The sequence below is a fragment of the Ctenopharyngodon idella genome, chromosome 3 (assembly GCF_019924925.1).
Source record: "Ctenopharyngodon idella isolate HZGC_01 chromosome 3, HZGC01, whole genome shotgun sequence".
NCBI lineage: Eukaryota > Metazoa > Chordata > Actinopteri > Cypriniformes > Xenocyprididae > Ctenopharyngodon > Ctenopharyngodon idella.
Genome location: NC_067222.1, coordinates 30084739 through 30110189, shown reverse-complemented (window position 1 = coordinate 30110189; position 25451 = coordinate 30084739). Strand labels below are relative to the sequence as shown.

The following is a 25451-nucleotide window of genomic DNA, read 5'->3' as shown; positions in this document are numbered from 1 at the left end:
TGTGGTTTCAAAGAACAAAAGATACCCGGAATTTATACTGTAGGGATGGTCATTTAATGAAACTCAAATGTAAATATTCTAATATTTTGAGATACTGGATTTTGGACTTTCATTAGCTGTACGCTCTAATCAACAAATGTAAAAAAAAAAACTTTTGAAATGTTTTACTTTACATGTAGGGAATCTAGAATATATGAAAGTTTCATTTTTTAAAATAATTTACAATAAAAAAATGAACTTTTTCACGATATTCTAATTATATGACCAGCACCTGTATATACACACTACTGTTCAAAAGTTTGGGGTCAGTAATTTTTTGTTGTTGTTTGTTTTTAACTTATTCAGCAACTTATTCATTTCTGTTTATTACATTGTTAATTATAATAAATGTTTCTTGAGCAGCAGATCAGCATATGAATGATTTCTAAAGAATCATGTGACACTGAAGACTGGATTTCAGTATCTAATCCAACACAGGAATGAATTACATTTTTAAATATATGTAAGCAATAAGGTACGAGAGGCTGTGCTGTATCGTGAATAAGTCGTGGCTGAAGGACGTTGTTAGGCACAACGTGAAGTGGAGTTCAGCTGTCACTTATTCACGATACAGCATTAGCCTCGAGTACCTTATTGCTTTTATAAAACGGTTACCACACAATACAAATATTAAAGCCAGAAATATGTATCAATGCAACTTTCATGAAGGAAAACTTTCACTAAAGCCTTCCTTCCGCCGGAAAAAATAGTCCCTGACCGTGAACAGCAACAGAAGTTACATTATTACGCCATTAGATGGCAGCAAAGACTGTCTTTATGAGTGTGTCACTTAGTAGACTTTTACATTGAAAAGACAGAATTGTTCCGAACACGGAACAAGACACAACTGACAAATGCTTTGACTAGTACTGTCAGTCACAGGAAAACCCCTTAACTGTTAAAAGGACAAGATAATACATCGGACATTTAAACAGATTTTTATTATGAACATAGGACTGACCTGAAGGAAATGCTAAATCTGAATGCAGCTAATAAACTCGCTCACTTGATCTCTTTCTCACAATACTCTTCTACATAATACAGTAAGCTTCAATGAACAATATAAATTGAGAACATACAGTTTACATTGCTAAGAGTGGTTGCTAAGGGTGTTGTGTAGTGATACACAGAACCGTTGGGTGAAGCGGTCATAGCCGTGTTTTATCATGAATAAAACACAGCTATTGACCAATCAGAATCAAGGACAGGAACTAACCATTTTATAATAACAGTTAGAAAACAGTAAATTGTAATAATATTTTACAATATGACTGTTTTACTGTATTTTTGAAATGCTGTAAATGCTGTTTTGGTGAGCGCAAGATACTTTTCAAAAACATTAAAAAATCTTACAGACTCCAACCTTTATACATAACTTGTATATTATAGTAACAAACAACCTCAGAGGACAAAGAGTCAGGAGCCCTACGTGTCCACAGGCATGAATGTCGTCACCTAGCAAGTGTCTTTCTCGTAATCGAGAGCTAAATTTAGCGGCCAAAACCTGCCACTTTACACACACGCACAACACAGGACCCCTTTAATGACTGGCGTTTAATGTTTGGAGACAATTTTCACTCTATTTACTCCAGAGAGTCCAAAGCTCAGGTGGCGCCCAGTGACTAGGCAACTGAGAGGATGGATAAAAGGAGCAGACTGAATTCATGTTGGTCGTCGCATGACACTCTGGATTCAAGTCACTGAAAACAACATGATAAGATTTTACAAATAGTGACTTGTGCCCGCTGAGACTGACAACGTTATCCAAAGACTGAGAATGAAGATCCATAATACTGTTGTTTTATAGCAGACTGACAGTAGTAATGGAAGTCTTGTATGGGTATGGGATTAGCAGTACGTTATACCTGCAGACGCATTATGGGCATGCCCAAAGCTGGTTTACGTTTGTGTCTACTGTGGCAGACCTGCGTACAACATTTTTAGTCTTTTTTCCCATCTGGTTCCACCTACAATCAGCAGTGGGAGTAAAGCTTGTCTGGGTTGCTGTTGTGGGAGACTGGCTCAACTTAGTCCTCAAATGGTAAGTGTTAAATGATATTGTTTTCTGTAAATATCCAGGAATACCCTTTTAGAAGATGAGCCTGATTGAAAGCAAATAATAGAACTATCAAAAAACAAAGCAATCTCTCAATATTGAACATCTGTTTGTAATGTAATGAATTTATCTTCATGAAATTCCTTCTAATCGGATCTACTTATTAAATCATTAAACAGGCTCATGTTTGGTGAGCGTCCTTATTGGTGGGTTAAAGAAACGGTTTATTATGGCAACTTGACTCTACCACAAATCAAACAGTTCCCCATGACCTGCGAGACTGGCCCCGGTGAGTGTCTCCTGATGGTTCTCATTTTATAGACCAACCAACACACTAAATCAAAAGCAGATTTCACAGCAGTTTCTGTCTGCTCTTCTAGGAAGTCCCTCAGGTCATGCAATGGGAGCTGCAGGGGTGTACTATGCCATGATCACATCACTGCTGCCGATTTTGCAGGGATGTGATGCCCTAAAAAGATGGTAAGGGATTCTGTCCTGTTTTTCTTCCTTCCCCCTTTAGATATAGTACTCAGTAAGACTTCATTTATAAGATAATACTAGACTGAATCACAAGAAATCCTCCAAAACAACTGAGATAAAAAGGAAGGAAAGAGCTTTGTCTGGGGACTTAGCACAACATATCACAATCTACGGTATCTTCCCTGACTTCCAGCCAGATGGAAATACCTCATTAGCTTGTAAACTCATTTATCTTAGCAGCTGTTTTATCACCATATCAAGTTGTATATTGCAAACATGCAGTTTATTTTGGTTAGACAATGGGCCCATTACTCACGCAAAGATAGTCAAGGTCATTTTGAAGAATAACCAGGCTCTTCATGTCAATGTCAATGTTTAGCTGTTTAATACTAATAGTAAACTTTCTTCTTCCTTTGCATTTGTGCCATATAGGTGCTTGCAGGGTCTTCTTTGGGCTCTTTTCTGGGGTGTGCAGGTGTGTGTCAGTCTTTCTCGAGTCTTCATTGCAGCTCATTTCCCACATCAGGTCTTTGCTGGAGTTGTTTCGGGTCAGTTGCACAATACGCTTTTCATATTAGTCTGCCTTTTAAAATTACATACAAGATCTCTTACTTTCACTATACAGGAATTGCTGTGGCCAAGGCTTTTAATAGAGTGTCCTGGATCTATTCAGCAAGCTTGAAGGGTTATGTGCACACCATCCTCTGTCTCGTGTTTGTTGCGCTGGGGCTTTATGCTTTGTTGGATGCTGCTTCAATAGACCCCTACTGGAGCCTAATGAAGGCACAGAAGTGGTGCATTCAGTCTGAATGGGTCCATCTGGACACCACACCCTTTGCTGGCCTCCTCCGCAACACTGGCGCCCTGTTCGGCCTAGGGCTGAGCCTCCATTTGCCTAGTCATGGTGATCTGGAGAAAAACAAGAGCTGTGGAAACAGCGCCATTTACAGATTGACCTGTACAGCAGCAACACTGCCACTCCTGAGCCTCTTGGACTCATTCAGACCACCGACTAGCACTCATGCTCTCTTCTATGCCCTTTCTTTTTGTAAGGGCGCCACTGTGCCTCTAACCACTATAAGTTTTGTACCTTACTGCATAAGCACATTAGCAAATGTATACAACAGAATAAAAGCACAATAAAATTCTTATTTTTGCTAATTAAGTCTGTATTTACTATTTTCCTCACTTTGCCCTTTTGTATTATTCTAGAAAACAAAATATTACTTTATATGCTTTTTAAAGCAAAGATATCATCAGAATAGGCCTATCCTATGATACTTATAATATATAATTAAGTATTATAAATAATATAAATGGCACGAATGAAAGAGATCAAAGAGCTATATCTGATGAAGTTTTCAGTCAAAAATGTATGTATTAAACAGTATTTTAAATATTTGCTAGCCAACATAATCGTTTGATATGTTTGTGTGTTACTTTTTATATTTTTGCTCATATGAATTGTTTTGTGTTTTATAATAATTGTTTTACTGTTTAAATTTTGCTTATTCATATTTGGCTGTTCAAGGTTCGGTTGTGAAACTTACCCCATTTTGTGTGACAGCATGCCTCTCTTTAAAAGGCAAATGTTTGTTCAATGCGCCCGCATAGAAATTGACTTTCAAAAATAAACCTACTCTGAGAGATATTCACTGCAGTAAAAAGTGTGACAACTAGCCCTGGTAACCTGGTAACTATTATGAATCATCGAACAGTTTTTTTGTTTGTTTGTTTGTTTTTAATTGAGCTTGAACAATAAACATACGATGATATATTGTGCATAACTGGGTGATACGTTTCACAATTTTATATTTGGCATCGATTTGTCATCGACTATGGTAAAGTAAGTGTATTAAATGTAGTCAAACTGAGTTCCAAAAACCTTTAGAAAATCAAACTCAACGATGAAAACCATAAATAAATAGACACTGAAGGTCTTCATCATCAGTGACATTACGAATCAGTATCGCCATCTAGCGACGGAAGTATTAACAGAGGAACTGCACAACGGTAATATATCACTTTTCTCTGTGTTTTTACTTGGTAAACATTTGTAAACAGTTAAGAAATATAATACCTATAAATAAATCGTCCATGTCTATTTCATAATAATAGTTACTTCCTCGTGTTTATCATTTTCCGTGAGACCTTTACATTAGATTTTTCTACCGGAAGTGTTGAGTGTAAACAGACGCGCGCAGTCATGACCCGCGGTTGTCAGAGATAAAATTGTGTTTCCTCTTGCCTAATTAATGTTTCCCTCACTTCCACAGGAACACATCACTTATGCGGCCATCGGCAAGTTTATTCGATCTAACCGTATGAAGAAATCAAGCCGAAACTAAACCGTGTGAATCGGCTGCAGTGAGGAAGAGTCTTGGAGAAGCGCTATGCCGCGGCGGAAGGTATGAGTGCGTCCTACAGGCCAGCTGCGCACATGCTTATACAGCGCTCGCATCACACACACCTGTGTGTTCGTGTGTAGTCCGCTCCTTTCAGATATACACGAGACCCAGCAGTTTGCATGGGCGCCGTCGGAGTCGTCGTTAGCAAATGACTGTGTCTAATCTTTTTTGCAAGTTAATTTGTTAGTGTTAATGTGGGGAATGTGTAGATGGTTACCAAAACTATAAAGTTTTGGCTCGAAATGTACCAGTTAATTGGAACTTATCTGTGTAATTACTAAATACGTTACTTCCTGCCTTTAATAAACACACATACTTTATAAAAAATACAAAATAAAGGTTTGTATATTTTAAGCTTAATATTAATAAATAAAATACAGTCTCAAATAATTGATATTTATTGTACCATCAGTTCAGACTTGTATTGTTGTGATACAAGGAAACTGCCTAAAGTCATTGTAATTACCTATTATCGTATGCTTTCATTCATGCTGATAATGCAATATTTACTATCAGGATTAAATATTTTTGTGAGCTTGAGGAGTGAGGGACATCCTGAAACTAGTTACAAACCAAGGGTGTTAAAAGCATCAGAGCCCATTACATTTTTATTGGATTTTGGTTCATTGTACACCCATCTTTATATTAATCTAGTTAAAACCAGGGGCAAACCAGTCAAGTCCGTCAAACCGGGGGACCCCAGTGTAAAAAAGCTCAGTAACAATTTATTAGTATAATTTTCTTTTATTGAAGATAATATAATAAAGTTTATATTTTTAAGTTTTATAAAGAATATGAACAAATATTACTAAATTATATAATGCAGATCAGTAGTTAGAATTAGGTTAGTATTAATGGACCACTTGGAGCACCCTGGGTCTGTGTAATTAAACTAAAAAAAGAAACTCACCAGGGTCATTGTCACAGGTCAAGTGGAACTATTTTATTTTTTGTTACACTTAAGTTACCCTAATTAACAGTATTAAGTATTCATTTTCATGAATAAGCTTGCCATCCTTTTAAAAGTCATTTTAGCTCATTTGAATCAGTGTCTGTATAACAACAAAAAGATCAAATTTGTGACCCTGGACCACAAAACCAGTCATAAGGGTCAATTTTTTGAAATTGAGATTTATACATCACACATCTGAAAGCTGAATAAATAAGTTTTCCATTGATGTGTGGTTTGTTAGATTAGGACAATATTTGGCCAAGATACAACTTTTGAAAATCTGGAATCTGAGGGTGCAAAAAAAATCAAAATATTGAGAAAATCACTGTTAAATTTCTCCAAATGAAGTCCTTAGCAACGCATATCCACTCACAAAAATAATTTTTTGATATATTCACAGTAAGAAATTTACAAAATATCTTCATGGAACGTGATCTTTACTTAATATCCTAATGATTTTTGGCATAAAAGAAAAATCGATAATTTTGACCTGTACAATGTATTGTTGGCTATTGCTACAAATATACCCGTGCGACTTATGACTGGTTTTGTGGTCCAGAGTCACATTTGTATTCAGTGACCAAGAGGTTTTTGATGTTTCTGACTCTTAGAGAAATGCGGGCAGTAGCTCTGAAGGTACAGAGGATTCAGATTTTTCTGCTGAGCACACAGACAGCTCAGAGAGTGACACCCACACCGTTAGAAACACCCGCCTCACTCGATCCTCTCTGAGACTCAGCCGTAACTCACAAGGTAGGACACGAGACGTTGTTCTGATAGGAGCAGGCATTGCTATACATATTACTAAGAACTCTTCTGTAAAAGTATGATTTACTTTTTCATTGGGCTATAGGAATTATGAAATTATCATGTGATTTTACTTGCCCCAAAATAAAATAAAAATAATTGTAATCTTGCACCAATAGGTGATGGGTTGATAGGTAGAAAGCGTGATGGGTGAAGAACAAAAAAGAAAAGAATGAACGAACAAACCTGAGAGCTTTGTTTCTAGATTCCAGTCCTGTGGGGAACCCTTCTGCCCCGGTTTCAGAGGAGGTGGTGAACTATTCCACCCGTCGTGTGACTCGTAGTCAACAGCAGGGGGTGACAGTCTCGCCCAAGAAATACCCCTTGCGGCAGAGTCGCTCTTCTGGCTCAGACACGGAGCAGCATGGGGAAATCTCAGAGAGGGGTAGGAGGAGAAAACCGCATGGTTCTTCACTCATGCCTTCCCTCATTTGAGTATCTCCATGCTTAGCTCTGCTCACATGTGCTTCTCTTCATTTTATCTTTTTTTTTGTTTTGTTTTGTTTTTTTGTCACAGATCATAAAACATGTTAACTTTACACAACATGAGCTTTTTCATGAGTTTCTTTAGGATTCAAAAGTTGGGGGTCAGTTAGATTACATTTTTGAAAGAAATTAATACTTTTATTTGGCAAGGATGCATTAAATTGATTAAAAGTGACATTTATAATGTTAAAAAAAAGTTTTCTGTTTCAAATAAATGCGGTTTTATTGAACTTTCTGTTCATCAAAGAATCCTGAAAAAAGTATCATGGTTTCCACAAAAATATTTAGTGCAAATGTTTTGATATAATTTAATAATTAATCATATCAACAATGATGATAATAGTAAGAAAGTGTTTCTTGAGCAGCAAATCAATACATTAAGAGTGATTTCTGGAGGATCATGTGACACTGAAGACTGGAGTAATGATGCTGAAAATTCAGCTTTGCCATCACAGGAATAAATTACCTTTTAAAATATATTAAATAGAAAACGCAATAAATACAATAAATACACTTACTTTTTTAAAATTGTAAAAATATTTCACAATATTTCTGTTTTTACTGTATTTTTAATCAAATAAATGAAGCCTTAAGAGACTTCTTTCAAAAACATAAAAAATCTTAGCGACCCCAGACTTTTGAACAGTAGTTTACATCATTTTCATAATTCTTTGTTAATCGATACAAATTGAATTAAGTAATTGATTGAACTTTCTTAATATATCATTTCATGTTATTCTGTAGCTTTTGCCAATTTTTTTTCCCGTTGTCATTTGCTATCATTTGAATTCATATGCACCACTCTCTATTTGTTTAATTTTGTTAACAAATACATAAACAAACAACAAATAAACACCCTAAAATAGTTAACTCAGTTTAATCTGTTTTTTAAAATATTTTGCCTCAAGCATCAATAAAACTACCCTAGGTTGCATTTCAAATGCATCCTGCCTTTTGAAATTAGTTACATTTGAAGTATATTTTAAAAATAAGTTGAAATTTATATAAATGTATTAAAATTTGTCTGGAGAAAGTAAAAAAAGCGTAATATCGTCATTAAATCATGCTTGGACAACAATCAAAATTGTATAAATATTCAACCCAGTTATTTTAACAAGATTGATCATCATATAATGAATTTTTATACTGTAGGTTACTGATAAATATGATCGATATTGTAATCTCTACATTCAAGAGATGTGCTTTGTACTTGTATGTAGTTAGCTATACCTTCACTTTAACCTCCTCTTGTTATAGTTTTGTTTCATTCTCCCTTTCCTATGTAGTTAGTTACACAGTTATTGCAGTTTTCATTTATATTTAGTTTTCATGTAATGATTAGAATATACCTTATATGGTCCGGTTTTCTGTTGTGTTGGTCATCCAGACATTAAACAAAGCGCAGACCATGACGAGTCCCCACCCAGGACGCCCACAGGCAACGCTCCTTCCTCTGAGTCTGACATTGACATGTCCAGCCCAAATGTGTCTCATGATGAGAGCCTGGCAAAGGAACTGTCACTGAAAGAATCCGGCCTTGCTCACCGGCCCAAAAGACGGCGCTTTCATGAGAGCTACAACTTTAACATGAAGTGCCCCACACCTGGTTGTAATTCACTTGGTAATTGGATTCCAGGTCCTCTGTTTTAATTTTTAAGAATATTTACAATACCATTCAAAAGTTTGGGGTCGAAATGAATTTTTAATGCTTGTGAAAGAAATCTGTAGTGCTCACCAAGGCTGCATTTATTTGATCCAAAATACAGTAAAAAAAAAAATTACAATTCGAAATACCTGTTTTCTAATTTAATATATTTTAAAATGTAATTTATTCCTGTGATGTCAAAGCTGAATTTTCAGCATCATTACTCTTCAGTCTTCAGTGTCACATGATCCTTCAGAAATCATTCTAATATGCTGCTCAAGAAACATTTATTATTATTATCAGTGTTGAAAACAGTGTTGAGCTGCTTGATTTTTATTTATTTATTTATTTATTTTTATTTTTTTGTGGAAACTGCATTTTTTTTTTTCAGGATTCTTTGATGAATAGATACCTTTTGTAACATGAATGTCTTTACTGTCCATTTTTGATCAATTTAATGTGTCCTTGCTGAATAAACTTACTGCTCCAAACTTTTGAATGGTATTGTATTTTATGTTATTCATTTATGTATTAATATTGTTTTTATTTATGTTTTGTGTACAGACTTTTTTAATACAGTATTTAAACACTCAAATATTTAAATTCAACCTTCATTCTTCTTTCAGGACATTTGACAGGGAAACATGAAAGGCACTTTTCAATATCTGGATGTCCACTGTACCATAACCTTTCAGCAGATGAGTGTAAGGTAAGGGTTATTATTACCATTTTTTGGACTAAACCTTTAGCCAGATTATATTTTGCTGAAGAAATCAAACATTTTACTCAGGTGAAGGCAAGCTCTCGAGACAAACATGTGGATGAGAGGACGCTATCACAGCGGCAGGATGAGAACCGCCATTCCGCTCGGCAACAGGTAAAGCAGCACACCAAGTATTTAACGTCCTCACTCTTGAACCAATACGTGCCCTAGTGATGATCCCTGTTGTATGACATTCAGGTTTTATGTGCAGTTTTAATGAAATAGTTTCTAGCACTCACATTCTCTGAGTTACCACCCCTCCAGGCCCAGACAGAGAGACAGCTGCGGTATAAGGAAAAGGTGACAGAGATGAGGAGGAAGAGAAACTCTGTTTCGCAAAAAGACAAGTACACGGTGGGTGTCACACGCTCCATATATGAAGAAAGAATGATGACATCCCTTAGCAGATGCATGTATCAATCTCTGAGCTCTTGTTTGTCTCTTTCCAGGAGCACAGAGCGTCCCATGGCAGCAGTCGTGAGCCTCTACTGGAGAACATCACAAGTGACTATGACCTGGAGCTGTTTAGAAAAGCCCAGGCACGTGCTTCGGATGATCTTGTAAGAGAGAAGACCCATCACAATTTCGCCCTCTTGTTTTCTCCTTTCCCCTCTCTTTTTCATGAATCTGTAAAGATCACAGGTAGGATGAGCCTTTGCACCACTGAATTCTGGGATATCCAATGGACTCTTTTCCACTGTAGCCTCCACATTATTGCCATTCTCTCATTTGTAGCATGGAGTGTCATTCAAAGTTTTAGGGCACAATACTTTATCTGTCCTGCCAAGACCAACTTTCCTTAAAGGGACAGCTCCAAAAATGGAAATTCTGTCATTTACTAACCACCATGACATTTCAAACCTGTATGCCGTTATCTTTTAGAGCTGGACTAAAAAAAATAATTTAGAACAACAAGGTGTGTAAGTAATGACAGAATTGTTGAACTGTTCCTTTAAGAGAAAAGAATAATTTTAACTTGAGTTGACATTACATGCACCTTCTCGTTTTCTCCTGCTGATTTCTTTCTTAACTTTAATTTCTACATTGCCTTCTGTTAATAATTAGGACAGTCTCTGAAAATGTACACTTCCATTCAATAGTTTGAGGGTTGCTACGATTTTTTTTAAATGTTATTGAAAGAAGTCTTTTATGCTCACCAAGGCTACATTTATCTGATTAAAAAAAACGCAAAAACAATCATATAATATTGCAATTTAAAAGAACTGTTTATATTTGAATGTATTTTAAAACATATAAACGTCTTTATTGTCACTGCTGATTGTTTTAATGCATCCTTGCTGAATAAAAGTATTAATTTCCTTCTTTAAAAAAAATCGTACTGACCCCAAGTTTTTGAACGGTAGCGTAACTCTCGATGCGTCCTCAACCTCCTCATTCACATGTGAATCTTCTGTGGTAGGCTTCAGGGTTTTTTCTTTCTAACTCAGTGTGGTCATTCCCTTTAGTCAGACCTGTGTTTCTCCCACCCTTCATTGGTCCTTGCAGGAAAAACTCCGGCTCGAGGGACAGGTCACAGAGGGCGGCAACATGATAAAGGCCATTGTGTTTGGCCGCTACGAGTTGGACACCTGGTACCACTCGCCATACCCCGAAGAGTACGCCCGCCTTGGCCGTCTCTACATGTGCGAGTTCTGCCTAAAATACATGAAGAGTCAGACTATTCTGCGACGTCACATGGTAACATTTTCACATGTTCAGTTAATAACAGTTAATAACGGACTCTTCAATTTTGATGTTTTTTTGCATTCACACTTACACCTCTCTCTGATTTCAATTGCAATCAGGCCAAATGTGTGTGGAAACATCCACCAGGTGATGAGATTTACAGAAAAGGGGCTATATCTGTTTTTGAAGTGGATGGAAAAAAGAACAAGGTAGATGTTCCGCCAGGACTCTTGATTTTGTTTGACAACTTTAAATTGGCTATCAGTCAGGCCACATTAATTTGTGATTCTGCCACACTGACACTGGCATTTTCCATTTGCAGATTTATTGCCAAAACCTGTGCCTGCTTGCCAAACTCTTCCTGGACCACAAAACACTGTACTACGATGTGGAGCCGTTCCTCTTCTATGTGATGACTGAAGCTGACAATACCGGCTGCCATCTTGTAGGATACTTCTCCAAGGTACTCTGTTAATGAATCCAATGCACCAAAACTTCAGTTACCTTGCCAAGTGATGCTTTTGTGGTAATCAAAATATGTATTTGGATTTAGGAAAAGAATTCATTCCTGAACTACAATGTCTCCTGCATCCTGACCATGCCACAGTATATGAGGCAGGGTTATGGCAAGATGCTGATTGATTTCAGTGAGTGCAGAAGATCTCGATCTTTTATATCTGTGTTTTATCATTTCTATGTTTAAGCTTAAACAAAAGATTGGTGATGTTAAAGTTACAGTTGCAACCATAGTATACATAATTTATGTTATGCTATTTTTTAAAAGGCAAAGAATGTGTTAAAATAGCTCCTTTACTGTGTGATCAAGTGCACTTTTTTTGGATGCTGTAATTAATGGAAAAGATGAACAAGTGAATGGCTGTTGTCTGCACAGGTTATCTGCTGTCCAAAGTAGAGGAGAAGGTTGGCTCTCCTGAGCGGCCTCTGTCTGATCTCGGCCTCATCAGTTACAGGAGCTACTGGAAAGAAGTGCTCCTGCGCTACCTGCACAACTTCCAGGGCAAAGAAATCTCCATTAAAGGTACTTAGTGTTGCATCATGCACTACTGTTCAAAAATTGGGGGTCAGAAAGAAAGACATTATTAGTTTCATCCAGCAAGGATGTATTAAATTGATCTAAAGTGACAGTAAAGACATTAATAATGTTACAAAAGATTTCTATTTCAAATAAATGCTGTTCTTATTTGAATTTGAATTTTTGGTTTCCACAAAAATATTTAAAGGGTTAGTTCACCTAAAAATGAAATTTCTGTCATTTAATTACTCAACCTCATGCCGTTCCACACCCGTAAGACCTTTGTTCATCTTCAGAACAAAAATTAAGATATTTTTGATAAAATCCAATGGCTCAGTGAGGCTTCTATTGAGAGCAAGATAATTAACACTTTCAGATGCCCAGAAAGCTACTATAGACGTATTTTAAACAGTTCATGTGACTACAGTGGTTAGAATACTTTTTGTGCACCAAAAAAAAACAAATAACAACTTTATTCAACAATATCTAGTGATGGCTGATTTCAAAACACTGCTTCAAGAAGTTTCGAAGCTTTACGAATCTTTTGTTTTGAATCAGTGGTTCGGAGCGTGTATCAAACTGACAAAGTCACGTGAACTATTGAAATTTCATAACGTTTCGAAACACTTATGACGCAACAAAGCCTCGTTTACTGAAATCACATGACTTTGGCAGTTTGATACGCGCTCCGAACCACTGATTCGAAACAAAAGATTTGTGAAGCTTCGAAGCTTCATGAAGATGTGTTTTGAAATCGCCCATCACTAGATATTGTTGAATAAAGTCATTATTTTGTTTTTTTGGTGCACAAAAAGTATTCTTGTTGCTTCATAACATTAAGATTGAACCACTGTACTCACATGAACTGTTTTAAATACGTCTTTAGTAGCTTTCTGGGCATCTGAACGTGTTAATTATCTTGCTGTCAATGGAGGCCTCACTGAGCCATCGGATTTTATCAAAAATATCTTAATTTGTGTTCTGAAGATGAACGAAGGTCTTACGGGTGTGGAACGACATAAGGGTGAGTAATTAATGACAGAAATTTCATTTTTGGGTGAACTAACCCTTTAAGGAGCACAACTATTTTCAAAATTGATAATAATAAATGTTTCTTGATCATAATAGACAGATTTCTGAAGGATCATGTGACACTGAAGACTGGAGTAATGATGCTGAAAATTCAGCTTTGCCATCACAGGAATTACATTTTATTTTAAATATATTCAAATAGAAAACAATGATTTTAAATTGTAATAATATTTCACAGTTTTACTGTATTTTTGATCAAATAAATGAAGCCTTGGTGAGCAGAAGAGACTTCTTTGAAATTCATTAAAAAAGTCTTAGCGACCCCAAACTTTTGAATGGTCATGTATTTTCTTCTTTTATTGTTATCATTAACATTTAATTCTAAATAGTGATTTTCCTCTCATTGTTTTCTTTCTTTGTCATATATTAACACTTGGGAGCAGAAATCAGTCAAGAAACAGCTGTCAATCCTGTAGACATTGTCAGCACTTTACAGTCACTCCAGATGCTGAAGTACTGGAAAGGGAAGCACCTGATCTTAAAAAGACAGGTAATTGTAATGTAATGTATGTAGTGATTTTAGTAATCATTCATCTATTTTAGTGGTTTTTAATGCATCTAAATGATTGAATGATCTTTAGGATCTGATCGATGATTGGAAAACCAAAGAGGCAAAACGTGGAAGCAGCAAGACTATTGACCCTACGGCCTTGAAGTGGAGCCCACCCAAAGGAACATAAGACAATAACCTGCATGCTCTTCACTGTTTGCTGTAGTTTAGCAGGTCTTGGTCACTATTAGAAAAGCTTAACAAATAGGAAAGCATTTTCTTTTACAGTAAGTTACAAGTAAGGCTGCAATCCTAACTTTATCGTGTTTGTCACATGATGCAGTTAGAACATTTCGAACTACCTTAACTGTCCTATTCTAGTTTTTTGAAATATGGTTAACACATTTCAACATGCATTATAGATCTTATCAGCTAACTTATTTCGATTTGAGTACCAGTGTTTGATACTCAAATGGCAATTGTTTTTACTGTTGTTTTTAGTCACAGGAAAAAAAAAAAAAATCTATTGCATCTCTTTATTTTAGAGACTATTTGACTGTTAAATATTTATGTGAAAAAAAAAAAAAAATTATAGTGTTTCTACCACTGATGGTTTTGTGAGCTGAAGAGCCATACTCTTCTAATTGGCTTCTTATTTCTTTTTTTAAATTCCTTTTAACCAGATATGTATTCCCAGCCCTATTTGACATTAGCCAAAGTCATTGCACTAAGTAAAAAGAATATTTTATTAGCTCAAGTGAGTCTAACTTGTATTTTGGAACAGACACATTGCAGTAAATGTGATATATTTACCCTTCATTGTCTAGTAATATTTTTTCAAAGGTCTACAACAAAAACTATTAAGTGGAAGCTTTACTTAGTTTATAGCATGTCTTGGCTATATATTGCAGCAAGTGTGTAATTTGTGAGCAGGTACAATAGCTTAATTTAGCTCATAGAATTACCATGATGCACTTGTAAACTCCACATAGTGGATTTAACACAGACTATACTATAATATGTCAGTAGCATGTGTTGCACTTGATTTTCTGTCTCTCCACCAAAATAAATTTAGTCACTGTTTAAATTGATGAAGCTCTGTGGGTTAATTGGATAAATATTAATAAACAATGGAGAAAATTCTTGCATCATTTACTCACACAAATCACAAAAGAAGATATTTGGAAGAATGTTGGTAACCAAACAGTCTTGGTTACCATTGACTACTATTGTCTGGACAAGAAAAAAAGCACTGACACTTAATAAATATATATATATATATATATATATATAATATATATAATGTATGTATGTTCCACAGAAGGAAAAGTTTGAAACGACATAAGAGTGAGCAAATGATGACCGTTCGATTATTTGGTCCCTTTAAGAGGTACATTGCAACCAACCGTAGAAACAAAATAATCAATTCAATTCATTGGTTTAAAAATAAGCTAAAGTTCATTAAGCACAGAAACTGTTTCAGTTTGTATATTTATTGCCAAAGGGGGAAAAACAGTATACACTTCCAGAGAAATATGATACAGCTCGTTGATTGTAGCCATAGAAACAGAGTAAATATCGAATACAGGAAACTGTGTGTGCTAGTAGTAAAGGAAGTAGTAGTACGTCACCAACCAGCGTTTTCACAACACGGCCACTAGAAGTGTCATTGTAAACACAGTCAGTCTCGACGGTCTCTTGAAGAAAAAAAATCATACGGTGTAGTATGGAGATATAAATGTCATGAAAGACCTCTTGTTTCCGGACTTTAGTTCACGGTTTAGCTCGCTGACCGTCTGAAGCTTCAGTTATAGTCTGTCATTGCTCTTGAGAACAGAGAGGTAGGTGTTGTCATTTTAATTTTGATGTAATTATTATATACAGTAACAAATTTTAATGTTAACACATTGTTCATTGTTATTAATAGTTTAGAGGCAGACCCGTGAACAAACTAGCAATTCATTAAAGGGATAGTTCACCCTGTCATAATTTCCTCACCCTTATGTCGTTTCAATCCTGTATGACTTTATTTCTTCGGCTGAACATAAAAGAAGATATTTTAAAGAATGTTGGACACCAAACAATTTTGGACACTTCTCAGAAAATCTTCTTTTATGGTCCACAAAAGAAATTCATATATTTTTGGAATGTCATGAGGGTGGGTAAGCGATGACAGAAATTACATTTTTGGGAGAATTGTCCCTTTAGCTTGTTTTCTCTCTGAGCAGGTCTTAACAAAATGTCACAGATGGATCTCCTCATCACAAATGTAGCTGAGCTCCTCACCGCTGCTGTACAGGAGGTGTTGCAGCTCATGGGTCAGGCTATGTTAGAGTATCAGAAGGAGTCTGCCAGAACACGCCTGGAGAATCAGAACCTCCAGCAGAAGCTGAAAGAACTCCAGGAGAGGATGGCTGGGGCTTCAGGTGAGATTATGGAGAGCTTATAGTTGCTTAATGAACTGTCGTGTAAAAATTCTCAGTCATCTTCTTTTATATTTTAGATGAAGTCCTGAAAGTCTCTTTTGCCAGAGATGAGCTTCATTTAAGGGAGGATCATGTGCAGGAAGATCTCGTTCATCGTGGAGATTCAGTAGTGAGCGAGGAGATTCCGAGTGACAATCCTGTTCATTTAAAGCTCGTTTTAGATGATATATCTGTAGGCAACCAACATCATTTTCTGCAAGGGACCTGTGACTATTCTTTGACAATGCAAAGACCCCTTTCCATGAATAAGAGTAGCCCTCCGAGAAGAATTCCAAACGCTTCACCTGGCAGCAGAGAGAGTCCAGTGACCAGCAACACTGAGACCCCACTGGGTTCAAACAAAATCAAGGTGGAATCTAAACCAGAGCTTCTGGAATGTTCTATTACGGAAGAGACAGGAAATGCGGCAACACAAGCTCCTGTTGTTCCCATGCAGGATGCAAATGAACACAACCAGCAGCCTGCCTCCACCTTTTCCAACAATGTTGTCCATTATAACCAACCATGTAAATTACTAAATTCTACTTCTAAACAAATTCTTAGGTCACGGGTAGAGAATACAGGAGATGTTCACAGCGCTCCCAGCATGAGTGAGAGCAGGGAATTTCTGCACAGCTGCCATGTGTGCGGTAAGACTTTTGCGACTCCCTCCAGCCTCGGAGCTCACTTCGTATGCCATTCAAATGAGAGACCTTTTGTTTGCAAGTGCTGCAAGTTCAGGTTCAGTCGTTTAGCCGATTTGAAAAAGCACGAGCGCATTCATACAGGAGAAAGGCCATATAACTGTTCTCTCTGTGGACGGAGATTCAACCGAACAGAGAATCTCAAAAGACACTTGAGGAAGGTTCATTATGGAGCAGCACTGTGAGCTTTAAGTTCACTGCATGTGTCTTCGCTGGCTGCAGTATGATAAGGGCATTCATATAATTCAGCTTGCCGACTTTGGATCACAACATTCATTTATATCTCAAAATGGCATACACCAATAATATTGTTTTCTCCCACATAAATGATGCATTGCCAACTGTTTGCATCAGACTGAAATGAAATAAATATCAAATCATTATCAGTGGCTGAAATATGAAAAATTTATAATTATAAAACAACACCAAAGGACGATATATGATATGTGTAAAACTCAATTCTTGTTCTTTTTTTTGTTTTGTTTTTGAAAGCAGTCTAATTCTCATCAAGGCTGCATTTATTTAATCAAAATGCAATAAAAACAGTAATATTATTACAATTGAAAATAACTCTTTTCTATTTTAATACATCTATTTTAATAAGTTATTTATTCCTCTGTTATTTATTCTTACTTCAGTCTTCAGCGTCACATGATCCTTCAGACTCATTCTAACATTTGTTGAAAACAAAATATTTTTGTGTACACGGCACTATTTTTTTCAGGATTCTTTGATGAACAGAAATAAAAAAAAAAAACAGCATTTATTTGAAATAGAAGTCTTTACTGTCATGTTTGATCAATTTAATGCATCTTTGCTAAAAAAGGATTTCTTTCAAAGAAAAAAAAAATCTTACCCCAAACATTTGCATAAATTTGTTTGGGGTTTTTTTGTAAAAAACTGTTAGAAATTTCTTACATATGGTTTAGTTTAGTTTCCCCCACGGGTTGGTGAGGCCTTGTTGACTATATAGGAATACATGATCGCTGCTCCAACCCTGTTCTCATTGTTTTTATCTGTACAGTTTATATTTATGACACTGATATAAACCTTTCAGTTCTGAGGCTGAGCCCTGGCAAGTAATTAAAAACGGACAGATGTTTCAAAGTGAATATCAGTGGGAACAAAAACATTTGGCATTTCTTTTATAACAATTTGCTTCAGCTTCTCTTTTTCCTCCATTCCACACGCCACTCATTCCAGTCCAATAGCGTCCGGTCTGTCTGCCACTTCGCTTGGTCCAGTTCTGACAGACAGAAGTGGAACAGAGGATTATGAATTTCAAAAGAAATTTCCCATAATATTCATTTTCATTACAACATGCATTACTCTTACCTTTTAGAAATGTCTGGAAAATTTGATCAATCATCTTATGACTCTGTGATACTAACTCCCATGGGTCTGGAAAATAAAACCCAGTATCATAGAAAAGAGGCTACCATCTCTCAATCAGCAAGCACTATTTAGAGAAGGTCTTTCTTTTATCCCAGTGCTCACCCTTAATGTTTGAGAGCTGTCTGAGTGCACCACCCAGAGAGGAATCATTGTGTAGCACATTACAGAGACACAAGGCCTGACATGCTGCCATTATTTCATCATGCACAGAAGCATCACTTCCCAGACAAACACAGACAGTACCTGGCAAAGAAAAAAAAAAATCCCATAAATCTGTCATTGCTTCACTTGAGTAATAGTTAAGCATATATTGCCTAATGTCATTTTAGACCATATTATGTCTGCCGCTGCTCGTACAGCAGAATTGGGGAGTTTTTTGTACCATTTTTGATTCCAATGAGATACGGTTTGCTGTTGTTCTTCAACGCCAGCTGCAGTTCTCCTGGCCTTTAAGTCATAAAGACGTCATTTTAACAGCCAATAATGTTTTCACAACAATTAAATATATGTATATATACACAGTGCCCTCCATAAGTATTGGAACAGTAAAGACAAAATTGCTCTGTTAGCTGTGGTGTCAAGACATCTATAAATATGATTAAAAGATTAATATGAGGCAGAAGTACAGAACATCACATTTTATTATTGGCTGTTTCAACACAAAATGTTTTACCAACTAAGAAGAACAGCACTTTTAGAGTTTCATCCCTCTGCCTAATGTGAGCATAAGTATTGGGACGGTTTAACTTAAAGCTAATGTAAATGTGTAAAAGCTAATATTTAATTGTAAATCCCTTGCAAGCAATCACAGGAGCGAGTCTATGACCCATAGACATCACCAGACTCTTGCTTTCACACTTTGAAATGTTTTTCCAGGCCTTTAATGCAGCCATTTTCAACGGTTGCTTGTTTTGGGAGTTTCTGCATTTAGTCTCCTTCAGCTGGTGAAATGCTTGTTCAATAGGATTTAAATCTGGAGATTGACTTGGAATGTCCTGAAAAAGAAAGATACCTATGCAAGCTTCAGCAACTGACAACGGCCAGGTCAGCTGAGAAGATCAACAGCAGTTGATGATAGACACATGACAAGGGCTGTGAAAAAACCTCTAAAATAACTCAGTAAAATCACCAGCAACCTCCAGAAAGCTGGTGTGATGGTCTCACAATCTGCTGTTCTCAGGAGACTTCAACAACAGAATTACAGAGGCTACACAGCAAGATCAAACATTTGATCATTGCCAAAAATAGGAAAGCCAATTAGAATTTGAAACACACAGAGATGAGCCAGTGGAGTTTTAGAACAGAGTTTTATGGACAGATGAGACAAAGATTAACCTTTATCAAAGTGGGAGAAAAAAAGAATCTGCAAATGATCCAAAGAATACAACCTCATCTGGAAAGCATGGTGGAGGTAGTGTCATGTCATGGGCATGCATGTCTGCCTCTGGAACAGGCTCACTCATCTTTATTAATGACTTATTCACTGATGGCAGCAGAAGAATGAATTCAGAAGTGTACAAAAGAATCTTGCCTACCAGTGTTTAAGAAAACGCCACCAGACTCACTGGGAAGTGCTTCATATGGAAACAGGACAATGACCCAAAACACTACTACTGCCAACTCAATCAAGGTGATTATCATGGTAAAGAAATGTTGGGTCTTAGATTGGCCAAGTCAATCTCCAGATTTAAATCCTATTGAACAAGCATTTCACCAGCTGAAGGAGATTAAAGGCAGAAACTCCCCAAAACAAGCAACCGTTGAAAATGGCTGCATTAAAGGCTTGGAAAAGCATTTCAAAGTGTGAAACCAAGAGTCTGGTGATGTCTATGGGTCACAGACTCTCTCCTGTAATTGCTTGCAAGGCATTTACGACTAAATATTAGTTTTTGCACTTTTATATTTGCTTTAAGTTAAACCGTCACAATACTTATGCTCACAATAGGCAGAGAGATGAAACTCTAAAAGTGCTGTAGATGTCTTGACACCACAGCTAAGAGAGCAATTTTGTCTTTACTGTCCCAATACTTATGGAGGGCACTATATATATATATATATAAAATTCAGTCAATGAATATAAAACTGGGTTTAAAAGCAGATGAACAGACTCTTGAACAATGTCTCCAAGCCTCACACCCAACTTGATTGGAACTGTCCTTCCAAGTGCTGCAAAAGAGGAAGAACATATAGTTGATTAGATGTGTAACAATTGACCCTAATCATATTAATCCTTAAATGAACAATGAACAAGAAAAGGTGATTAGGGTTTAAGGCCATACACAAGAACACAGGCTCCTTCTGATTGGCCTCCAATGGACTGAGCAGTTGACCAGTCTGCAGGTACCGATGGAGGACTATGGACAAGCGAGCCTCATTAAGGGTTTCCATAACAACAGAACGAACAGCTTTGTAATTGGCAAACAGGTGGAGAAGAGTGAACAGGAAGAACAGGGTGAATGTCAACCTGTGTGAAAGAACACAAATCAGGTATCTGGCACACACTTAATTTAGAGCTTGGCTTACATATGAGGGTGTGACTAACAATGGGTTATCTGTTACAAGTGGGATGAGCGCCAGGCTGACCAGCAGTCCTGCCAGGTTCACCAGTGTTTCCTTGTCAGGAAAGAAAGGCAAAGAAATAACACACTGATACATGACACCACTAACACACATAATGACATCACTTTCCCACACTAAGAGGGAATTATGCTGGGAAAGAGAGAAATGCTCCAGGATTATGCTCCAGAGAGAAATGAGCAAATAATTATTTAGCCTATGAGAGAAGGTGAACAATAACCTGGCTCCCATCTTTGGCGGAGATGTCAGCCATGTTGTTTCTGCGAGCTTGATGGACAGTTAATGCAGCTCTTGTTGCTCCACCAGCAACTCCTACAATAGACTGGAATGACGGAAATAGAAGAATAACCTTAGATAATCACTATCAAACAGATGATGATTTAGGCACAGTCATGTTGATGTTTAGAGGAAGATGTTAATATTTTACCTTAAATATTCCAGCAATGCAGACGATTAGAATAAAAAAAGGAGGGAAGTGAGGGGCTGCAATCTCCATGAACATTGCCACATCATTAAGAATGTCAGCGAAGAGCCTGAAAAGACAAATATTTATTTTAAATGCTTAAGAAAAGTATTACAATAAAATGTTTATTCAAACTAAAACTTTAAAAAGTCCTTAGTATATTGTACCTCCATTTTTTGGCTTCAGAATCTAACTTGTTCCTGAAACACAGGGTGACAATTAAATACTATTTCACGATTTCACACTTCCAAATAATCAGATAGAGTAAAAAAGTATGCGTATTTGGCGTGCTGCCCGAGGAGAGGGCTCCGAGCTCGGTATTTTGGCCCGAACCCAGAGTATTCCCCCAGTATTTCTGGTTAGGAAAGTAACCAGGCGAGTGTGAGGAAACGGGGTGAAGGAGGGATGCTGAAAACTGTCGAGAAACATAGGTGAGTCAACTGCGTTTATACAGTGCCCTCCATTAATATTGGCACCATTGGTAAATATGAGAAAAGGTGGAAGATCCAACCACGGCCCATTATAAGATTTCTAGCAGAAGCGGTCACGTTTTCATTTATATCTGTTAGTATTTGATAAAATTTATGATACCATGTATCTGAACAAGATGTCCAGGACCTCCAGCAGAAAAATAGGCCCACAGCATTAAAGATCCATCAGCATATTTAACCGTGGGTATGGGGTACTTTTTATCCATGTTTGCACCAAACCCATCTGGTGGGTTTGCTGCAAAGCACTCTTTTTTAGTTTCATCTGACCATAGAAGCCGGTCCCTTTTGAAGTTCCAGTCGTGTCTGACAACTAAATATACTGGAGTTTGTTTTTAATTGAGCGAGGAGGATTTTTCTTGAAACCCTCCTAAACAACTTTTGGTGATGTAGGTGCTGTTTGGTAATTTATTTTTAGGGTCTTTGGCCACTCAACATGTATTGGAGAAAAACATTTATTTCATAATGTGAGTTTCCCCCCACTTTCAATTGTTTTACTTCGATGAAAGGTTAGAATTTTGTGAATTTTTTGAATGAAAGATCAAAAGGATAAACAATGCAGATTTATTTTCACAGCCACCTTTGCTCATATTTACTAAGGGTGCCAATATTAGTGGAGGGCACTGTATATATTTATATATATATATATAGGTCTCCACTCATGCTGATTGGGTAGACATGTTGATTTCTGATTGCTGGCTGGAATGACGTGATGATTAGTTGGGTCATTTGAATGTGCTCCTCCCGAACTTTGTTAATAAAACAGCATAAAACAAAACATATTCACAATCTGAAATGCCTGGAGAAATATTACCCTTTGAGCCAGGCAAAAAGTATTCTTCCCAGCATCCCTGTTCCATCTGAACAATGAGAGAGAAAATGGTTAGAAAAAATATGATTTCGAGAAATAAACATCAGTAATTCATTATGCACATACCCCTAAGCAGCCATGTTATTGTAGCTGCTGCAACTGTTGCTTCTTGATTTCCAACACCAACACCCCTCAGTGAAGCTTGAGTAGCGAGTGTGCCAGACAGAGAGCTGGAAAATGCCTTGGAAAACAAAAGGTGGTGCTATGATGCTAGTGTGTGAATTTAAATATTTTATATAAACGTGTGTCAAGTAGCTTGATCACTCTGGCATCATCAGAGTAGCATGCCATGAGAAGAGAGCTACATAAAAGTAAATGTTGCTATCTTTTACATGTTATTTTAAATGGAAACTAAAGCTGTAAATTTGAAAATAAAAGCAATATTTTAAAGAATTATTGTTATATTGTCCAAATGTGCACAAAATACATTTTCTGATGTATTTTTATATGCACCTGGCAATGTTAAGGGTTGATACTGAACAGCATGTTTGTATGATTAGATGTTTGGCTTATGAAAAAAAAAAAAAAAAAAAAAGACATGAGTGTCAGATCTATGGGACATGTACCTGCACAGTGTCCCAGAGCTGATACTGTAAGTAATCCTCGCTGACACTCTCAGGATATCCCTGTGGCAGGAAAACACTCTGGGAGAGGAGAGATCAGTTAGTGGCGTCTCAGAGGGTTTATTTATGGGTTTTGGAAGACTTCATTCATGCTTTTCTGAATGAGTCACGCACTTTAAACACGCCAGAGACTGAATTTCCCGCCAGGCTGCCGTCCATCGCATCCTTCTGTCTCTTCATCCTCCTGTCCTTCAACAGGTATTTCCAAGACTCCTGTGAGCCATAACGCTCTGTCGCAATAACCCCTTCACACTCCTCCATCTCTGCCATCTGCACATAAGTCAGCACTTGTCTATTAAGAAACAACCGAGCTACTAAATGAAATAACAAACAAAAGTCTTTTACTTTGAATTTTCAGACTCAACTGTAACCGCAGTCTCACACATTGCAGCTCATGCACATAATTTAACAAGTTATAGGGTTGAATACAATGGTGCTTTCTATATGCTGCCACGCTGAGCAGTTTAACATGCTAAAGACTAAAATTACAATAACATAAAGGACTTTCAGTTGAGATTTATTAGGATCGCCCACCTCACCCAAGTATCACTCTTCCGTGTTTAGATTGTATCGCCACGTCACGAGCATGTCGCGGCTTGTGATTGGCTCGTGGAATCTTACGTATGCGTAAGAAAGACCATACAAACAGAGTGAGAAGATTCTCTGCTAATGACTGCGTTCAGTTCATTTTCTCATTTTTGTGGTTATGTCATACACAATATATTTATTTCTAAATGTTATATTTTTCTTAATTTTTTTTGTAAATGAATGTACTGTTCTGTATAAATTCGTGCAGCTGTAGATAGCATTTTTTTCTTCCTCTCTTTCTTTTAATTAACTTAAAGAGAAAAAAGAAGGAAAAAAATGATCAGTGTTTGTTTTTAAGCTGTCTGGCGTCTCCTGAGCTCATTGTCTGTCTCTTTGTTACTGTGTCAGCTCAACCCAGAAGAGTCGACCTTCACAAGCACACCAGAACAGAGCCAGTGTTAGCGTGTGCATGTGTGTTTGAGTGTCTGATAGAGACAATTACAAAACAACAGGTCAGGCCATCACTGACACAGAATTACACTGAAAAATATTAAAGCATCAGAGAATCAGTTTTGGATATTTTAAATTAAGTGGCAATCAAGCTGCTAATGTCATGTGCAGTGGGTTATATGGTTTTGCCACAAGATCTCCACAGCGCAAACACAATTTTACTATTTATAACATTATTACAGTTCAAAACTATCTTTTAAAGCAGTGGTCCACTCAAACCAGTGGGGCGGGGCCCATGCGAGTATCAGTAAACTTCTAAAATAAGACAAAACATGTATTTAAATATGCTAAAACAACTAAAAATTATTTGATTTTTTTTAATTCACCCCTCAACCAGGATTACCACTGTCTTAAAAACCCGGGATATGTGAGGTGCTCTGATTGTAGGCCTACAAGTGTTATTTCTCTAGACTTGTCATGTAAATTAATAAAATCTTTTTGAATATAAACTCTCGTTAAAAAGTATTTTAGATCAGTAAGATTTTTTCATGTTTATAAGAAGTCTCTTCTGCTCACCAAGGCTGAATTTATTTGATCCGAAATACAGCAAAAACAGTAACATTGTGAAATATTTTTACAGTTTAAAATAACTTTTCTATTTGAAAATATTTTAAAATGCAATGTATTTCTGTGATGGAAAAGCTGTATTTTCAGCATCATTACTCCAGTCTTCAGTGTCACATGATCTTTCAGAAATCATTATGTTATAAATCAAATATGATGATTTGATGCTCAAGAAACATTTCTTATCAATGTTGAAAACAGTTTTGTACATTTTTTTCAGGATTCTTTGATGAATAGAAAGTTCAAAAGAACACAATTGTTTTCAACATTGATTGATAATAATAATAGTGTTTCTTGATAATAATAATAATAATAAGTGTTTCTTG

General features: G+C 36.6%; 4 protein-coding genes across 13 annotated transcripts; 3 read left to right on the top strand and 1 right to left on the bottom strand.

Moving 5' to 3' along the window:
- The first annotated feature begins 978 nt into the window (after nt 1–978).
- g6pc1b (glucose-6-phosphatase catalytic subunit 1b) lies at nt 979–4362 on the top strand. Its single transcript, XM_051886384.1, has 5 exons — nt 979–2080; nt 2275–2384; nt 2476–2575; nt 3008–3123; nt 3201–4362. The coding sequence occupies exons 1-5, from the start codon at nt 1863–1865 to the stop codon at nt 3716–3718; spliced, it is 1062 nt and encodes a 353-aa protein (XP_051742344.1). The 5' UTR covers nt 979–1862; the 3' UTR covers nt 3719–4362.
- Nucleotides 4363–4735: 373 nt separating this feature from the next.
- kat7a (K(lysine) acetyltransferase 7a) lies at nt 4736–15028 on the top strand. 7 transcript variants are annotated; one of them, XM_051886371.1, is made up of 15 exons: nt 4736–4983; nt 6547–6688; nt 6948–7127; nt 8616–8849; nt 9500–9582; nt 9664–9750; nt 9901–9990; nt 10086–10196; nt 11143–11334; nt 11442–11531; nt 11645–11785; nt 11876–11969; nt 12215–12361; nt 13831–13937; nt 14029–15028. In XM_051886371.1, the coding sequence occupies exons 1-15, from the start codon at nt 4969–4971 to the stop codon at nt 14125–14127; spliced, it is 1812 nt and encodes a 603-aa protein (XP_051742331.1). In that variant the 5' UTR covers nt 4736–4968; the 3' UTR covers nt 14128–15028. The 7 variants fall into 7 exon arrangements, with proteins under 7 accessions (XP_051742331.1, XP_051742332.1, XP_051742330.1 ...); XM_051886372.1 differs by having other exon boundaries at nt 8616–8864; nt 10086–10175; XM_051886370.1 differs by having other exon boundaries at nt 8616–8864.
- A 230-nt stretch (nt 15029–15258) lies between these two features.
- zgc:113090 (uncharacterized protein LOC553741 homolog) lies at nt 15259–17752 on the top strand. Its single transcript, XM_051886385.1, has 3 exons — nt 15259–15778; nt 16166–16363; nt 16441–17752. The coding sequence occupies exons 2-3, from the start codon at nt 16177–16179 to the stop codon at nt 17289–17291; spliced, it is 1038 nt and encodes a 345-aa protein (XP_051742345.1). The 5' UTR covers nt 15259–15778; nt 16166–16176; the 3' UTR covers nt 17292–17752.
- A 228-nt stretch (nt 17753–17980) lies between these two features.
- rusf1 (RUS family member 1) lies at nt 17981–24203 on the bottom strand. 4 transcript variants are annotated; one of them, XM_051886379.1, is made up of 15 exons: nt 24058–24203; nt 23638–23793; nt 23467–23544; nt 22967–23081; nt 22844–22889; nt 21709–21741; nt 21506–21611; nt 21299–21400; nt 21044–21114; nt 20781–20965; nt 20610–20667; nt 18884–18948; nt 18604–18744; nt 18442–18507; nt 17981–18352 (listed from the first exon to the last, which is right to left on the bottom strand). In XM_051886379.1, the coding sequence occupies exons 2-15, from the start codon at nt 23791–23793 to the stop codon at nt 18267–18269; spliced, it is 1308 nt and encodes a 435-aa protein (XP_051742339.1). In that variant the 5' UTR covers nt 24058–24203; the 3' UTR covers nt 17981–18266. The 4 variants fall into 4 exon arrangements, with proteins under 4 accessions (XP_051742339.1, XP_051742340.1, XP_051742338.1 ...); XM_051886380.1 differs by having other exon boundaries at nt 24063–24168; XM_051886378.1 differs by having other exon boundaries at nt 23889–24085.
- Nucleotides 24204–25451: the final 1248 nt, after the last annotated feature.

Excerpts from the sequence above, each read along its gene's own strand:
- g6pc1b (XM_051886384.1), top strand. The coding sequence starts at position 1,863 with ATGGAAGTCTTGTATGGGTATGGGATTAGCAGTACGTTATACCTGCAG. Across the intron at positions 2,081-2,274 it reads CTCAACTTAGTCCTCAAATG|GCTCATGTTTGGTGAGCGTC; the intron begins GTAAGTGTTAAA and ends ATCATTAAACAG. Across the intron at positions 2,385-2,475 it reads GACCTGCGAGACTGGCCCCG|GAAGTCCCTCAGGTCATGCA; the intron begins GTGAGTGTCTCC and ends CTGCTCTTCTAG.
- kat7a (XM_051886370.1), top strand. Across the intron at positions 6,689-6,947 it reads ACTCAGCCGTAACTCACAAG|ATTCCAGTCCTGTGGGGAAC; the intron begins GTAGGACACGAG and ends CTTTGTTTCTAG. Across the intron at positions 9,583-9,663 it reads TTTCAGCAGATGAGTGTAAG|GTGAAGGCAAGCTCTCGAGA; the intron begins GTAAGGGTTATT and ends CATTTTACTCAG.
- zgc:113090 (XM_051886385.1), top strand. The coding sequence starts at position 16,177 with ATGTCACAGATGGATCTCCTCATCACAAATGTAGCTGAGCTCCTCACC. Across the intron at positions 16,364-16,440 it reads GAGGATGGCTGGGGCTTCAG|ATGAAGTCCTGAAAGTCTCT; the intron begins GTGAGATTATGG and ends TTTATATTTTAG.
- rusf1 (XM_051886378.1), bottom strand. The coding sequence starts at position 23,909 with ATGTGTGAGACTGCGGTTACA. Across the intron at positions 23,082-23,466 it reads AGCTCTGGGACACTGTGCAG|GCATTTTCCAGCTCTCTGTC; the intron begins GTACATGTCCCA and ends TTGTTTTCCAAG. Across the intron at positions 18,949-20,609 it reads CTTGGAGACATTGTTCAAGA|GCCAGGAGAACTGCAGCTGG; the intron begins GTCTGTTCATCT and ends TATGACTTAAAG.